Source organism: Lissotriton vulgaris, chromosome 1_1 (genome assembly GCF_964263255.1).
Source record: "Lissotriton vulgaris chromosome 1_1, aLisVul1.2, whole genome shotgun sequence".
Lineage (NCBI taxonomy): Eukaryota > Metazoa > Chordata > Amphibia > Caudata > Salamandridae > Lissotriton > Lissotriton vulgaris.
In genome coordinates, this window is record NC_141685.1 from 374214550 (window position 1) to 374232330 (window position 17781).

General features: G+C 45.8%; 1 protein-coding gene across 4 annotated transcripts in view; it reads right to left on the reverse strand.

Annotated features, from left to right (window-relative positions):
• The window catches only part of NRDC (nardilysin convertase), a 2107381-nt gene that overhangs the window by 877742 nt on the left and 1211858 nt on the right, over nucleotides 1-17781 (reverse strand). For all 4 annotated transcript variants that reach the window (XM_086952436.1, XM_086952435.1, XM_086952433.1 and 1 more), the window contains one exon: nucleotides 4516-4643. In XM_086952436.1, coding sequence (XP_086808562.1) covers nucleotides 4516-4643 — 128 coding nt within the window. The remainder of the gene's footprint in view (nucleotides 1-4515; nucleotides 4644-17781) is intronic.

Sequence of the window (17781 nt, forward strand, 5' to 3'; positions counted from 1 at the left end):
TATTTTTTCTGTAGTCTCGAGGGGGCCGCCTTAGTCACCGCCGGGGTGAGAAAAAGGTCCATGGCCGGATCCTTCATGCCCAGTACCAGTGGCAATAATGGACGAGACAGATGTTTCTGGTGCAGCGTATCGAAGATTACCGATGTTTTGGGCGTGGGCACCGTCAACGAGATGCCCAATTTTGCTGCACCTCTTAACAGGACATCGTGAAAGGACACCAGATCGTCAACCGGCGACACCCTTGTCTCCGGTGACTCCGACGAAGTCGGAGAGTAGTCCCTGGTCCCTGAGGACCTCGTATGGGAACGAGACCTGCGCCTCCTGTGGCGTCGTCTCGACTGCGTGGATGACCTGTTGCACGATCGTTCCCTTCTCCTGGAACGAGAACGCGATCTCCCAGTTCGTGGGCGCTCCGCAGGTTTGCGTGGAGGCGTCTTCCGTTGCCTATCCTGGGGTTTCGGTTTAGGCGTCCCCTTAGGCGGTGTAGGAAGTGGAGGCAGTGACACCGACCTTGGGTGAGGAACAGGAGGTATCTCCGACCGAGGAGCGGGACCATGAGGTGGAAACGGTGGTGGTGGTTGTCCTGAGGGAGGAAGTGGTGGAAGCGGAGGGTTGATGGGAGGATCCTCCTTAGGTACAGGAGGCGGGGGCGACTTCGGCCGCGGGGGTGTATAAACCACCGTGTACACCGAGCCCGGTGACTTCTTCGGGGGAGGGGACTGCGAACCAGCCCCTCCAGTAGGTGATCGCCGTCTCCGGCGCCCTCCACCAGACCCAGCGTGACTTCTGGCGCCAGAACTCCTTCTGCGCCGCTTAGGCGAGTTGGATCAACTCAGACGCCGATCTCTTTCTTTTCGACGCTGAGCGTCGCTTTTCCGGCGTCTAACGTCGCCTCCGCGACTCTGGCGTCGAACGCCGCCTCTGCAACGTCGAACGCTTCTTCCTCTACGCCGAACGCCGCCTCCGCGACGTCGAACGTTCAGTCTTCGACGATGAGCGTCAACTCCTCCTTGACGCCGACCGCTTTGAGGTCCTCGACGTCGAGGATCCCCTCGACGCCGAGCGGTGATGCTTGTCGCTCCTTTGGAGCCGATAGCTCGACGCGGACGTCGACTACGAAGAAGCCGTCGACGGTGGTCTCGACGGCGGCCCACCCAGGCCCTTTGACGTAGATTCTTCACACCGTCTCCACCCAGAGCCCTGGGGAGATGGGGAACACACCGTCGTCATCCCCCTCGACGTCGCCGTTGATGCAATCGACGCCGACGGAGACCGGGACCGTTTGCTGGACTTCCTGCCTCTGGGGAGCCCCCCAGAGGCCTCAGCAGAGACAGAGGGAGCCTTCCCAGCCTGCCCAGACCCACCTGCAGCCTGCAGTCGTCTCTCCTCTAGGCCTTGAAGCCTAATCTTCAGCCTTTCCCTCAGGGTCCTTGCTGAAAGGTTCTGGCAGATGTCACATTCTTCAGGGACATGTGCTTCAGGGAGACAGATAATGCAGACGTTGTGTGGATCAGTCTTGGACTTCTTCCTTCCACATGCTGGGCACTTGTCAAAAAGAGCAGGTATTTTAGAGCCCTAAAAAGTCTGAACAAATACACAGGAGTGAAGGGAAACACCAAGATACAGCAACTGAAAACACTTAACCAAAAAGTGCACAAAAATCCAATAAACCCTTGAAAAAGGGAGAGCTTAATGCACCAGGGTCCTGTTAGCAGGAGCCAGAAAAAAGAACTGAAAGTAAGAGGGACATGCTGTGCATTCTGGGATATTGGGAGAAGTTATGGAAAGTTCTCTTAAAGGCACAGTATCCTATTTAAGCCACATAATGGCAGCCTATGGGGTTTGTCTGTTCATGCCTTACTCTCTATCATTCCAGAGGCATTTACTGGTAGAGGCATTTTTTGACAATTTAAGAGATTATTTTTTATTGCCGAGGTCCACGTACATGGGCGGGACTATTCACTAGATTATGACTATACACAGAGATCCCCTACTACAGAACTAAAGCCTTCTCTTAGACTTGTTCTCAAAGATGGGCGGCACCTACTGACTGTAAGAGGTTGGCTCGGGCAGAAGCACATGCGGCCTCCACAACCAATCAACACTTTTGGAATTCTTTATAGCGCACTAGGATTGGCTGGGGTGCCTCCCAATACTCCAATCGTAGATCAACTAACACATTAGCAGTACTTTCCACTCGTAGATGACGCAGAGTATATGTTCAGCCGTAGTATTGGTTATTATGCAACCCGGAAGTGTTAAAAATGATGGACCAATAACGTCTGTTTGAAGATTAGCTACGGACGCCGGACATGAAGCTGAACTTGCGGAGGGATCCTGTAAGTATTTGACAGGTGGCTACTGCAGGCTCAAGACATGGTGGTTAATGTAACCAGGTGTGTGTCGCGGTGTGAGATGGCAGGTATGTTGATGTCAGAGATACAGGTTAGGGGAGTTGGGTCAGGTAGTTGAATGGTGCAGTGCTTGTTGTGTAGTTAACATTGATCGGGGAATGAAGGAAGGGGCAGTGAGTGGGTGGCAGCTGGGGGTAAATCTTCTATGGTTTGTAGTCGAAAAGTAGGTTGTAGATGACCAGAGACCAGTGGAAACGGATGACGGTAGGTGGCTTGGCCATCTGCATCGTACTAACGCAATTCTTTGTCCGCATAAATTAAATTGGATAAAATACATTAAATTAAAGTGAATTATTTTCTGAAGCATTTACCAGTAAGGAATTTGAAGTTCTGGTTAAAAACATTCTACTTTTTTTTCTGTTTTTCTGAATTATTCAACACCTTTCCTCGTTTAGAAATTTCCTCCATCGAACCGCGTTCTAATGTTTTAACTCATTTTAACAACTGCATTTTGAAATTCCATGTCTTCATAGGTTTTAAGGTGGGGACGATTTCTCGATTGAGACCTCTGAATTCTACACTGTAGTTCATTTACCTTCAAATTGGACAACTGTGAGCCCATGCCTGAGGTGCATTATCAGAGCTGTGTGAATAATAACTGTGTCAGCCCCGTGCGTGTGGTGCATCATCAAAGCTGTGTGAATAATAACTGCCAGCAGCCCCGTGCTGAGGTGCCTCCTCAGAGCTGTGTGAATAATAACTGCGTCAGCCCAGTGCTGAGGTGCATCATCAGAGCTGTGTGAATAATACCTGAGTCAGTCCCGTGCTCAGGTTCATCATCAGAGCTGTGTGAATACTAACTACGTCAGCCCCGTGCGTGAGGTGCATAATCAGAGCAGTGTGAATAATAACTGCGTCAGCCTCGTGCGTTAGGTGCATCATCAGAGCTGTGTGAATAATAACAGCTGTGAGCAACAGCATACTCTTGCACACACTCTCACTGCTCACCAATTCAAAGTTTGCTAAAAATGTTATGCAACGCATTGTCATACACAATGCCAATAACTCAAACTTTAATGCTGCGAGACCTATTGCTCTGTAAATGCTTGTTGAATGTGTGGGTGGAAGGCACATCGCAGACTGCGCAAGAGTCTGAAGCTGCATTTTTCCTTCCACTTAAAGGCATTTCACGAAAAAAGGTGTTTTCTGTGAGAAAAATCCTTTCAAAGATACTAATTGGAGGGAAAGGTAAAAGTTGAAAATATCAAATTAACAAGTTGAAACCTAAATACTGTCATACACCTTAAAGAAAAACGGAATAATTAATCCCTGAAGTGTTCTGAGATCCTCTTAGCACGAGCGGAAAAAAAACAAGTGTGGCTGTGAGGCAAATACTCCAGTACAGTGCTTGCCGGGACAGGCAAGCTGCTGGATTCATTAAAGAAATAGTGTACTGTATGGTTCTCTGTGACTGTGACCTGATAAGGAAAATTGCAGGGAAAAATGTGCCTAACAAAGAGCAATATTAAAAGGTTATTTATGCTACTGTTGCACATATTGTCAGCTAGGTGCTGCAAAGAGGACTTCAGGCCTTTTAAAAATGTTTTTTCCTGCTCAGAAAAAATGATGGACGAGCTGTACTGTCTATATATTGGAGGGAGTGCCACCAGACTGTTCATCAATGAGGTGCCTACCTCCAACTGCAGTTTTACTTTAATATATGAAGAAAATGTTCCGATTTGCCGCGCATAAGCAGGAATATTTTAGGTTCTTGACATGGTGAGGATCCAGCAAAGCAAAAACAAATTGTACAGGTGAGAATACAAATAGCAAAATGTTGGAGCTAGATTTATTCTTTTTCATTTTCCTTGTCATGCTACTTCAGTCTTTTAGAAAGAAAATATGCCACAGAGGGCTTCAACAACCCCATAACCAGGAGCAAAACAGAGGTATTCATGAAACCGTTTTTTAGAACATCTGTTCGCATCTAATCGAACTGCTTACGATCATATTGTATTGAAGGAGAACAGACAACAACAGAGGGATTTAGATTTTGCATCCATTTCTGGAAAACACAGTACCCTAGAATCTGATTCTCAGTGAGACAAGTCCACTGTAAAGTAGGTAATCATGGTTACAAACTTTTTGGGGAGGTACTCACTTTGCCAGCTTCTCGTGTTTGATCAGGATATTAAAGTAAGTCTTCTTCAGCTGTTCCGTTATCATATTATAAACATCAGGTGTACAAGTGAAATTAGCTAGATGGCTAATTATGAGCTTAAACAGCAGCTGCAAACAAAAAAATATACTTTCTATTAATTGCACAAATTTTGCAGGTTAGGTTTTCCATTTTACGGCAAATTAACTGACAGTCTTAACAAAGAAGTAATCTACAAAACATCTTGAAAAATAGAAGCACATGCATCTTTTAAGTACATAGTTGAGCATTAACCATAACGTGGTCAAACTGGCAACACAATGAGTCTGGGGATATTCAGAGTTTGAAGAGCTTATCACTTACCTACTATTTTGTGGGAAATTCTCTCAGTTCAATGACCTAATCTCCACTTTTTATTCGCTTGGGGTAGGGACCCTTCTGCTTACAAATACTAAGCTGACAGATGCCTGCTGTCCTGTTTTGAAGCACAACTTTCTCAGACAGATAGGGAAGACCAGCTTTTACCATGCCCTATTTCCACCTTGGCTTCATGTGTGAGGAATTTTGCATTTGTGACTACAAACACTGGGCAGATGGTGGATCCTATTAAATGAGATTGTTGAAGGCAGCACTGCACTTCCACCATAGGAGCGTGGCAGTGTGGATAGGTGAGCGGCTGACCAGGACAGTACGGAGTGAAGTCAAGCTATGGTGAAGTTTCAGCAAAGTTCACCTGAGAGCCGTTCCAGGACAAGCATTGTAGGAGAGTAGGGTCTGCAATCCTATGATCACCCCAGATTTTTGCTTTTTGCTTCACTGGTTTACGACTTCTCTGGCTGTGGGCCTGCTAATCAGACCCACAGCCTAGCTGTTCTCTCTCTAAATTGACACGTGTACCTTAGGTGCATTTACCAATTGGTACTGGGCCACCTTATCAGACCCTGTAACTCAGGGCATAGGTGTACCCAGGGCCTACCAGGGGCTGCAGCATGTATTATGCCACCCCTGGCTTGCCATCTAAATCTGACACAACTGGCTGCACGACAGCTGGGGCAAGGTGGTGTAATCACCCTTTGCTTTAGATATAGTATACCTATCTCTAACCCTAAAATAGACACATGTATTCCTATCAGTCACTCCTATGGCAGGCTTTGACAAACCTGAAGGCAGAGTGCTTGGAATTATGTGAGATGGTGCTCTGGCATGAGCTGAGCCCGTCTGCAGCTTGCGGAACCAAGTCCTAATAGCTGTTCTATGATAACGCGTACCATATACTCTTAAGTGCCTTATAATCCTCGCGGTTATTTGCCAACTCTGGTATCGCTTTATCAAAACATGTCGAGTAAGGTGTCATACGAATTGGAATACTAACCCCTCGCCAATTCTGGCGACGGGGTTAGCATTCCACCCTTCTAGAGGGACACGACATGTATGTAACTGTGAACCCCGGTTAAAGTTAACTCGAGCCTCAGCATCACAAAATGGATGCTGCCACCACAGACACAAGTCTGACCCCCTGCAGCTGGGAGTCCTTCCAGCGAGGGGAGCTTGGACAAAGGGTTTCCTGTCAGGGGCGGTGCTAGCACCATCCCAGACAGGGTTTTGTGTATCCTAGGTAGGCAGGGCTGAATAGGAAGGTGACTGCAAGTGGCACCCCGGTGCTCACTGTGCATCTGCCAGTTTGAACCAGTTCCAGGGGCACACCAGCCCCTGAGCTGGGGAAGGCTGGACAAAGGAGAGGGGTGTAACCACCCCCCTTCCTGGTCCCACTCATGGGCAGGACCTAGTCGCGTACCAGCCCCTTTCTTTAGAATAAAGGTGGGAGCGGGGACCCTTCCAAATTAGATCATCTTTGAATCCTGAAACTACTTTCTACGAAAGGAACTGTCGACTTCTTCTCAAGATTTCTCCCTTGTGACTAAGGAGTAGTCACCCTGCAGCAGCAGGCACCAACTAAGTATCTTGCGATTTGCTGAAACGTCCTTCCTCCGGAACCACACTGCCCAGCTCGACAAGACCCGGACTCCCTGCCCTCTCTGACCTCTACCTGCCTCTACAGCACAGCTGAGAACCGTGGGTGCGACGAGACCAGAGGACCCGGTGACCATCAGAACCAGCATGACACTGACCCAGCACGACCGCCGAGGGACGCTCGAGTGGGTGCATTGGGGTAAGAGAAGCCCCAACCCCAAGCAGCACGAGCACCGAAGACCAGCCCCCCAGCATCCACCAGATCTGCGTGGGGCCCTTTTGCTTCTGTGTCGCTTGCCACGTTCTGTCACTTGCCCGTTGGCTAGTGACCCTCCAGACGACGTCCTACGTTTGTTTCACCGCTGGTCTAGCTCCTCTAGACTGGCCCTAGTCTCCTCCTGAAGGGGACCTTCGTCGGACCCTCCTGGTCCACCCAAGACGCCATTTTGTGTCGCCACGTGGGCTTGCCATAGCCAAGGCTTGTTGCCTCCTTCACCGGATCCAGCATCGTCAGCAGCAGACATCCGACGTGGGACAGCTCGCAGACCTCCAGCCTGGTCGACATCAGCGCCCCTGGTCCGTGCAGCAGCAGAATCCAGTGTCACCTCTTCACCTGGCTGAGTGACCTCGTCCGGTGCCATCCTGGTGCCCACCTAATCACTGGCTAGTGATTCAGAACTTGGTCCCCTCTGCTTACAGGTACTCTTCTTCACTGATCCGTCCCTGGATCAGCCCGAACCATCTTCACTGGTCGCCTGCCAGCAACTTCCACTTCAGGCTCCTGGTTCGTCAACGAGGATTCCCGACGACACTTGAACCCTATGCAGCCGCAGCCCCTGGGCTAGGTAAACCGAGTACCACGGTGCTCCAGCGTAGACCAACTCTCTAAGTGTCTAGATCCACTTTCGTTTTTGACCTACCTAGTCGGGTTCGCCCGAGAACACTAACTTTTGCATTTACTAGTATCCATAGACTTTGTCCCGCATTACGCGTGAGAGTTCCCACTTTGCACACGGCGTTCCTAGACCTCCTGCTTCTAATCTAAGGGTTCAGCATTGTAGGCCTAGCGATTCCAAGGTCTCTGAGAGTAGTACTTACCTGCTAGTAATTTCGCATTCCACTTCCATAGTATATGGTTTTTCGTGCCCCTCGGGCATTTGTGTATATTGTGCGACTTGTAGTATTTCTTTAAGAGTTTTGTATTGTGCTTAGCACCCTGTCCTCATAAAGAGTCCAGGGCTGTTGTGTTATAAATAAATATCCTTTTATTTTCATAACAACTTGTGTGGTGTCCTTTCACTTGATGTTCAAGGGGTATATGTGATGGTATAACAGCTGGCTTAACACGCCCTCTAGAGTTTAGCCTAAAGACTGCTCTTGTCCATGCTACTAGGATAGCTGGTCTATAAGGTTGACTTACAACCAATCATCAATAAGGGTCGTTTGGAATGATACACAGTGATCACTAGAATAGTGAGCACTACATATCAGGCCAACTTCTCACAAGCATGGTAGGCAAATGTATATAATTGAGGCGTGGGTGCAATTAAACAATTCATACATCTCAGGAGGTATGGAAAAGGTGTTTAGGATGAGCTCACAGCATGTAAACAGACTAGCTTGAATGAATGAATGCCAGTGGAGTAGTACACTACCCTTAAGGTCTATGATTAGTTAAGAAAGTTTACATTTTGTAGATTAAAAATGACCATTTGCAGATTCATAAAAGTATAGATTTTAAAACATCCGTATTTAAACTGAATTGCCCCAATATATTTTTGGGAACAAGGTAAGTTATCTTCTTAGTGACTCCACCACTATAGTGTTTAGGCTTTCTCTAATCAGCAACCTGCAGTTAAGCTGTAAGGTCCTCAGAGAATAAACATCTACTTCTCTAAGTTGTTAATACCCTACTTTTTGAGGCTGTTACTTCACATGCGTGAGCATATAAAAGTAGCCATGCCTCTCATACACACTTGTGTACTATCACTGGCTATCTCTTTTCGAAAGAGCCTATACTGCAGATTGCTTGGATTAATGTCAGCGGTGTAGATAGTGGGGTAGTGGGAAAGACAGAGGCTAACTGACTGGGAGCAAAACAGTCAACGAAAAGGTACCATTATACTCATAAGTCTCAGCAGTCTCCAATTCTCAATCTGTGGGTAGACAGTACGAAAATGTAAGAAAGTTAAAAGGAGATAAAGCAACAGTAAACAGCCAATCATGTAAGCAATCCGGTTTCTTCTTGTGCAAACTACAGTACCACAGAATGAAGCATTTTTTTCGTAGTGCTTGCAAAAGTAAGTAGGGTGGAATCCATTTTTTCCAAACTGTGCACCTTCAACAGTTGTATGCTTCAGAATGCTACTGACACCTTCCTTCCTTCTAGCAAATGTGCACAGACATCGGGCAAAAGGGATTCATACGCCAAGAATATCAATTAGATAGACACCAGGAAATCAATAGGACAACGGTGGAATGAATAAGCTAGCCCTGCATCACAATCACTTGTGAAAATAAAAAGTTGGTCAGGAGAATGAAAAAAGAAATGAAGCGTTCAACTCAGTTTGAGGGCTACAAGGGTGTTCAAAATAAGACTGGGCGTAGTTTGCGAAGCAGCACTACACGTAGCTTCACGTAGTATACTTTGAACTTCACGTAGTACACTTAGTCTGCGTAGCGTAGCTGATGACACTGTGTATTTGTCTGTACTGTAAAAAAATTGCAAAATAATTGCAAATGGCATCCTGCACAGTGCCAGTTATGATAAAATAAGTATCTCTATCTTTATATGCTAAAGTGCATTTAGTACTTAAACAAAAGTGAAACTGGAAATTAGCAAGCAGTGAGAGAGGTGATGATTTTGGGATCCTCCCTAGCCTAGGGGGAGTACCAAACAGATGCCTTGAAAACAAACAAAAAAGCACATCTTTTTGAACGATTTGGTGGTGGTCCCATCCTCTTAGGACCACCCCAAGCACAGTTATTGGCAAAAGAACATTCCCAACCAAAGGCCCTGCAAAGCAATATGGGATGAGATTATCAGTGGCCAGTGAATGTTATATAGTATCCAATATCAAAATAATTCTACAAAGAGCTGCAGTTCAACTGGTGGTTACTAGATGCCCCTCACGAGTCAAATGCAAATGCTTGATGAAAGGGTTTCAATGGTTTTGCATTTGACTCATGAGGAACATCTAGTAACGACTAGTGGAACTGCAGCTTGATGTAAGAATAATTTCAATGCTTTGCATTTGACTCGTGAGGGACCTCTAGTAACGACTAGGTGAACTGCAGCTCTTCGTAGAATTAGTTTGATATTGGATACTATAATATTAAATGCCCACTGCTAATCTCGTCTCATAATGCTTTGCAGGGCATTTAGTTGGGATTGTTTTTTTGCCAATAACTGTGATTGGGGCGGGCCTAAGAGGATGGGACCACCACTGAAGTTCAACAAAATGTGCTTTTTGTTTATGCTCTTTCTGTTCAAGGCATCTGCTTGGTCCTCCCCCCCCCCCCCAGGTTAGAGGGGACCCCAAAATCATCAGCTCTCTCATTGCCTAATGCTTTCACTGTAAAAGTTCACTCTTGTGAATTGGTTATGTGCTTTTAAGCATTTAAAATTGCTTTTTCAAAGCATCTGAGGATGTTGTTGGTTTAGCTGCTACGCTACGTGATTAAGCACAGTTTTGGTACTGTACTACGTGCAATTTGCGAAGTGTGAATTAGTACAAACTTTGCATGCTCCGTTAGCGTAGTATTAGGCTCCATTGTTAGTTCAAAAGCAAGTAGGAGCTACCAGGCAGGAATCGCCTGGGTTGAGACGGTCTCCAATTTCCTGGTGTCTATTGCCCTTTTTTATTTTTTGTGTAACTCTTTATTACATTCAGTAAAATAAATACACAGCTGTACATTGCTAAAAAACATTGCATCACATGTGCTCTTATAACTGTCTGGTCATGAGACATCCGAATAATGACATTGTGATAAGTCATACATTGTGTGAGCAGTTATGAAACATCCCTGCAACCTCAGATACATAACATCCCCATGCCCATCACTACCGGCGCATATCCGAGCTCAGACATTTTTTCAAGTCCCACCTCACTACTCCACCCCCCTCCCCCAAACACTTAACAGAACGTCCATATCTCCTGCCATATAATGTCAATGAAGCCATTAACCCTAAAGAAACAGGTATTTCACCGCCCTAACACTGTTCGTGCCAATGTCTGCTATTTATCTAGGTGTGTCCATGAGCATGTCGTGACCAGTGTCCTGTGACAAAAGTGTACTGCAGACATCAAGGGTCAGGCATCAGGTTTCACGGTAGCCTGTCATCCGATTTAGCCTATAAAGCCAACAGAAGCGCACCCCATTCTGTAATCAATGGCTCCTTGCCCAGCTGAAAATGGATGTGTGTCGTAACATGAATTACCGCAGTGCACCATTTCATCAGTTCCTGTAACTATTTCACAAATGTCCGAGCTGTGGCAGCCTTCCATCTCATTGTGATTTTGTGCGCGCCCAGGAGTAGGGCACGATCTATAAACAGCGACATGTGCTCGGCTTTCTCGCGATGTGCAATTCTGCCCAGTAGGCACACTGCCATTGTCAAGGGCAACTGTCTGCCTGTCAAGTACTTTAAGAAGTTTGTCGAGGATTTCCAAAAAGTTTGTATGGAAGGACAGTTGCAAACAATATGAAACAATGCAATAGGTCTAGCATTTGCTTGAGTTTGAGCTATTGGTATTGTAAATGACAATGGCTTTTACTTATGTTTTGTTTTTTAAAACAAATAAATAAAAGGGATTGTTATTTACAATGCCAATAGCTTAAACTTGCATAAATGTGAGACCTATTGCATTGCAAATGCTTGTTAAACTGAGCAATGGATTTGCCTTTGCTTTAGGGACAAGGGAGATAAAAGCAGTGTGTGCGCCACAGAAAGACAGAGATAAGTAACGTTGTGGAGACGAAAATGAAAGAGGGTCAAGGAAGAGTGGCAAGGGAGAAAACAGAAGACAAAAAAGAGAATACGTAAGAAGAGGACAAAAACAACAAAGTGAGATAGAGAGATAAAGAAAGAAGATGAGAGAGGGGTAGTAAGAGATGTGGCAAGTGTAATTGTTATGTAGCCAGTCAGTGTATATATGGCATAGTAAAAAGCGAGGAGAGAGTTTTACATACATGTTAGCACTGTAACCAAAACTACACACTTTTACTTTCGTGCTCATGGTAAACGAGGCCCATATTTTCTTTTTTTTCATACAGTGCAGCATCAAAATGAATTTATTGTGCTGATTTGTGCAAGGAGAAAAATACAGTGCATCCCCTGCGCTGTCATACAAACAGGGCTGCCCTGTGAGACAGGTAGCTTCACACCAGGGTGCACTGGGGAGTCCTACTCTCTTTAATGCTAAGCTTGTGTCTAACTGTAATACAATTGTTGCTGATTGAAAGTGTTCGGATTCCTTGCGCTATATAAAAGTGAAAACAAATAAATAAGTTTTAAAAAAAAGCCTACCTGTACCACGTCCGTTCTTATTCTGCGATGCCTCATACCTTTGGGTCCCTGTAGTTGTTAATTGGACCAGGCTGTGGGAAACCCCCATGGGGAACAACGTGTTGTGGGGCAGACGCGGGGAATGTAGCCACTGTCCTGTGGTTGCACCGCCGGGTAACCGTGCGGGAGCAGGAAGGCAGGCAGACAGCCTGATTCTGGAGCTACTGCAGTGTCTGAGTAGATATATCACAGATCTGGAGACAACGCACTCTAATTGTGACCGCGCCAGACATCACAGCTTGTTCGCTACGGAAATTACTAAAAAAAACACACGAAGAGTGCTTTGTTGATGCATAGGTGGTTAAAGCGGGCGTTCACCACAAAAGAAATGTGTGGTATCAAAACAGCTTTATATTCATGACCACTTTTAGATTTCCCACTTAAACAAAGCAGGGTATTTGCAGTCGGAGGCCCAGGCAGAGGAAGGGGGCTGGAAAGGTAAATCTCCCAGGAATGTGGGAGGTCAGGGCCCACTGCACAAAGAGAGGCCTGTGGGGGGGGACAGGCTGCACAACATGGACACTGTAGCTTGTTCAGAGGGAAACAGGCTGACTGTATTAACCAAGGGGAGGGGGTGGCGTGTGAAGTAAGGGGATATGGAAGAAACAAGCATCAAAGGGCCGAAGGATGGAGAGAAAAATACGAGCAAGGGGGAGGGAAATGTAAACAGACATAGGAAATAGGAACCCCAAGGCAGTTTAATGCACAGGGAACGTTCTGCAAATGGGTTTATTCAAAGGAACATATCAGAGCGGACACAAGGGAGTGGGGAGCGAGGGAAGGGTGAAAGAAAACACGGCGAGACGAAAGATTGAAATACAAAAGGGATAGAGTGCCGGAAGAATAAAATAGCAGAGAAAAGCAATGCAGAAAGAAGGGGCGAGAAAGGGGGCGGACAGCAAGAAGGGAAGGGGTGAATAGTAGAGGGAAATAGAAGAAGCCGGCAAGAGAGAAAGCGAATAGAAGTAGGGGGGAAATTTGGTTGATGCCAGAGATAAGGGGTTAGAGAAGATGGAAACAGAAAGAGGGAAGTGGAGAAGAGAATGGGCGGGAGGGAAGAGGGGAAATGAATAATGGAGGGAGAGGGACACGTAGTGATGGAGTGGATTAGAAGAAATTGAGATACTGGAAGAGTGAAATAGAGAGAGGGAAAAGAAGACAAGTTAGAAAAAACAAATGAGTGGCGTAATATGGAGTGAAGGCATGAGAAGAGAAGCAGAGGGGGAGATAAGAGCAGAACAGACAGCAAATGGAAAAACAGAATTAAGAGGCAGGACATCTGGGAAGGAGAGAAGTAGAAGCTGAAACAGAAGAAACATGGAAAGAAGGGAAAGGAGAACAGACAGAAGAATGAAAATAGGAAAGTAGAAGAGGAGAAATGAAAAGACAGAAAAATGAAAAGAGGGAAAGAGGGAAAATAATGAGGAGAGAAAAATGCTTATACATAAAAGAGAAAAAAATGAAAATAAAGTAAATGGGAAGAAAAGTTTGGAAACAGGTATGAGAGAAAGAGAAACAAAGGTGGAGAAGAATAACTATCTGGAACACAAAACGGAGAAAGGAATGAGAGAAGAATGATCAATTTCGCTGCCGCTTTGATGTTCTCAGAGGCCGCGCGGCTCACTGAGAACATCAAAGCGGCCGCGAAAAGGATCACGCAGGCTGACAAATGGTGCACGTGCCCGGCGCACATGCACTGTACCCAATCCACCTGCAGCCTTTGGGATCATTTTCAAAAGCCCCTTACTAAATATCGTGCATAGCATCGCTTACGCGATAGCTAGGCGAGACCTAAAAAGGGGATTTCAGGGTACATTTTGGCAAGCCGAGATGGGGATAAACATTTACAGTATAAGTAACTAAGTTGGGTGTATTTAAAATGGGATTTTAATTCACTCCCTTCGCATACAGTGGCGCTGCACCTACGAATCGGTAGTGAGGGGGGGTGGTGGGGGCATTTCTTATTAAAAAAATTAGAAATGCCCGTCCCTGCGGAGATTACCATCCAGGCAGTAGTGTTGTGCAAACGTGGGGCAAAGATGCCCACATTGCTGCCTGACATATGTCTTGGACTGGGACATCCCGAGCCAAGGCCCTAGTCGCAGCCTTTCCCCTGGTGGAATGGGCCCTTAATCCCTCAGGGGGATGCTTCTTTGCCAGGACATAACATATCTTGATACAGAGAATGACTCAGAGATAGATGGTCATTTCTGCACTGCCCTTTCCCTTTTGGCTCCCACGTACCCCACAAAGAGTTGGTTGTCCACCTGGATCTCTCTTGTGTGGCCATGGTAGAATGACAATGTTCTTTTTGGGTCCAGCCAGAGGAGACGCACCTCTTCTTTAGAGGGATGGGGAGGGGGGAGTAAATAAGGTGGGCAATGTGATTGATTGACCCAGATAAAATGGGGTCACAACTTTTTGCAAAAAGAAAGCCCAGGTGCAAAGCACCACTTTGCCTGGAAAGGACATTAGATAAGGAGGTGACCAAGATAGCTACTGCAACTCACTCACCCTCCGGACCAATGTAATTGCCACTAAAAGGCTGTTTTGTAGGTCAACAGATGGTCAGGACAATTGTGTAAAGGCTCGAAAGGAGCACACATCAGGTAGGTGAAGAGCAAATTAAGGTCCCACTGTGGCATAACAAAGGGCGTGTGTGGAAACAAATGAGACAGCTCTTTTAGAAATATATGTACAATAGGAGACTTAAAAAGAGAGGGCTGGTCTGGCAGCCACAAAAAAGCAGGCGGAGCAAAAAGGTAAACCTTACGAGTTCCTAAAGCAGAGCCCAATTGGGCAAGGGTTAGAATGAACAAAAGGACCGTAGCAAGAGAAGAAGAAGGAGGGTAAATAGACTTTTCTCTACAATATAATACAAATTTCTTCCAACAACAGGCGTGCACCGTCTTAGTTGAGGGCCGACTGGCCACCAGAATAACATTACAGACTTCCATCAACTGCCGCCGCTCAATCTCCAAGCATGGAGGTGCAGATTTGACAGATACAGGTGGAGAACCCTTCCCTGCTGCTGTGACAGAAGATCCTCCTGAAGGGCTAGCCTGATCTGAGGATGAATGCTCATTAAGTCACAAAAAATATCTACAACAGATCAAGAGCCTAGCTATTAAATGATGTCCAATTCGCAACGCTCACTGGGGTTGGAATAGCGTGTATAGTGAAAGAAAAGGAGAGATTGCTCTTTTTCTTAGTGTCCCCTCACTCACCAGGGTTGCCCCATGGCGACATGCTTCATCATGGGGGTCCTCCCAGCCCTCTACGGACTGGGGCGTGCTACGACTTGCGAGTTACGTAGGAGCACTTTAATAATAGACTATGTGTGGTGCAAGGTTGTGATGTGGTGGAGTGGATTATGTGTGATGAATTAAAATGACCTGCCTAGTAAGCTCTAAACAATTTTTATTCTAGCTCCTAGGTGGTATAGTTAAAACCGGGGTAGAATGATTAGGGTACCTAAATGTCAATGAATCCAGGTGTACCTATCAGTTCCAATCTGTCAACTAGTTTTGTGCGTCCCCCTAGCACTTCCTCAGGACTACACAGGGACCAGCCCTGTGTTCGCCACTCCAACTAGATGCTTCAATTAGCGAATAAAAAAACAAATAAATAAATATAACTAATATAAGGAAATGATGCAAATAATAAAGCATGCATATGATACCTCCGTAACAAATTGTATCATGTGGTTCCTGTGAAAAAAAACATAGTATACTTGTTACGGGGTCTCAGAAACCCAACTGTGCGCACCAAACACTACATATGTAGCACATTATCTGTGTTTGGTAATCCACAATGTCCCAGATACCGTGTGCGTGTTTAAAAAGTTTCTCTGTGAAGAAAAAACGTGGTTAACACCCGGTGTAAAAAACAGTCAGTACACACACATAAACACATTTGGTTACATACATGGAAACGGGGCCTAACTATGCCCCTCGAAGGGGTAAGTATCCCGTCTTTCTAGTGAGGAGAAAAATAAACAAACAAACGCAGTGTTTAGCTTTCTGAGCATAACTGCTCTGCTTAGAAAAGAAACGTTGGATCAGCGTGTTTGCCCATGTTAGTGATCCGGACCTTCTCCTGGGCGCCGCGGTCCATCAGGACCCGCGATTAGTACTGCACTTACTTGATAAGCAGGATACCTCCGGCAATTACACCTACTAAGTTGCCCTCCGGACCGAACATTAATGATCCGGCGTCCGTGGGCTGTATGTAAAGATGCATTTCTGCGTTGTCATTGCGGAGCATAGAGCGTACGGGGCTGTGCGTCCCGTTTGGCGGCCATCTTGCGAGTAGGGTGATACTGCTCCTCGAAGTAAAATGTAGTGGCTAACATTTGTTATGGGTTACGATAATTATTTATGAATGCACTACTGCTCTTGGTGCATTCAATAATGTAATTTAGAAAGAAACCTGAAAAAAATGATAAACGCTGTATTCTAGCCCCTAATTACCATATTTATGAACTACAAATGTCGGTAATCGAAGTGCATTGCTCCCCCTTGTGTACCAAAGATACAAAGCAGTGAGAACTGGAGATCTAGTCTGCTAGAAGTGGGCTCTAATATTGCCAGCAGTCAAATGATGTTCCCATGCCGGATTGGTGTCTGAGCATGAGTACTCCGTTGTGTAGACATTGTAGTCCGTTGTTTAGTTGACTAGTGCCACTGAGTGTGATCACCTCATATGGTCATAGTGCCTGGATGATCAAGGGCTCTCATTGATTGCTCCCAGACAAAAAAACAGATGTAGGTGATCAGAATTAACCCTACGCCACAGTAAATGACCACCTATCGTTTTACAGTTTATGAAGGAGTTTGTCCTTAAGTGAATTGTCCCCAAGGGATGTCATCATTCAAGCCATCAATGTGAGAACGCAGTTTAAAAACCCAGCGTTGCTCCTTTTCTAATAGTTTCCTCTCCATGTTAGCTTGTATCTGCATAGACTAAGACCACCCAACGCATGTGATTCGGGGTGTGGCCTTTCTCCAAGAAATGGGTAGTCATCTTTGTGTTAGAATGTTTACATCTGAAGTTGCTACGGTGTTCGACTATGCGTGTGCTGACCTTCCTAGTGGTCATGCCGATGTAGTGTAGATTACACGTACAGGTGATCATGTACACACACCTGTCGAGTTACAATCGTGAAATTTCTTAGGTCCCAAACTACCCCGTTGTTGCAAACCACCTGCTTCGTTGCTGTGGTCAAGTGACAAACGCTGCAACTCGTGCAAGGATAGTGTCCCAAAGGTAGAGGGTGCAAGAGGCGTATTGGGCCAGCTGTTTCCTTTGGGTGTGTGTGGACCAGTAAATCCTTCAGGTTTTTTCCTTTTCTGTAACTAAACATTGGTAGTGTCAGATTCAGACCACCACTGTTGAGTCTTCCAGTGTTTCTTCACAATCTTAGATACTTTGTCAGAGGCCACATTATAAGTTGTGATGCAGATCGGTCTCCTATTTGCATCCATTGCAGACTGGTTCTTGGATTTTGTCTCCAGGAGGGCATCTCTGTTGTTATAAGATGCCTCTTCTTTTCCTTTGATATTACATGCCGGGTGTAACTTCTCTGTAGTAGTTTGGCACTTTGCTCTTTAGCTTGTACCTCATAGTCCTGTTTTTTGGAGCAGTTAGGTCTAAGGCATAAAAACTGCCCGAAAGGTAAGTTTTCCCTCAATTGTCTAGGGTGAAAACTGTCGAACTTCAACAAGCAA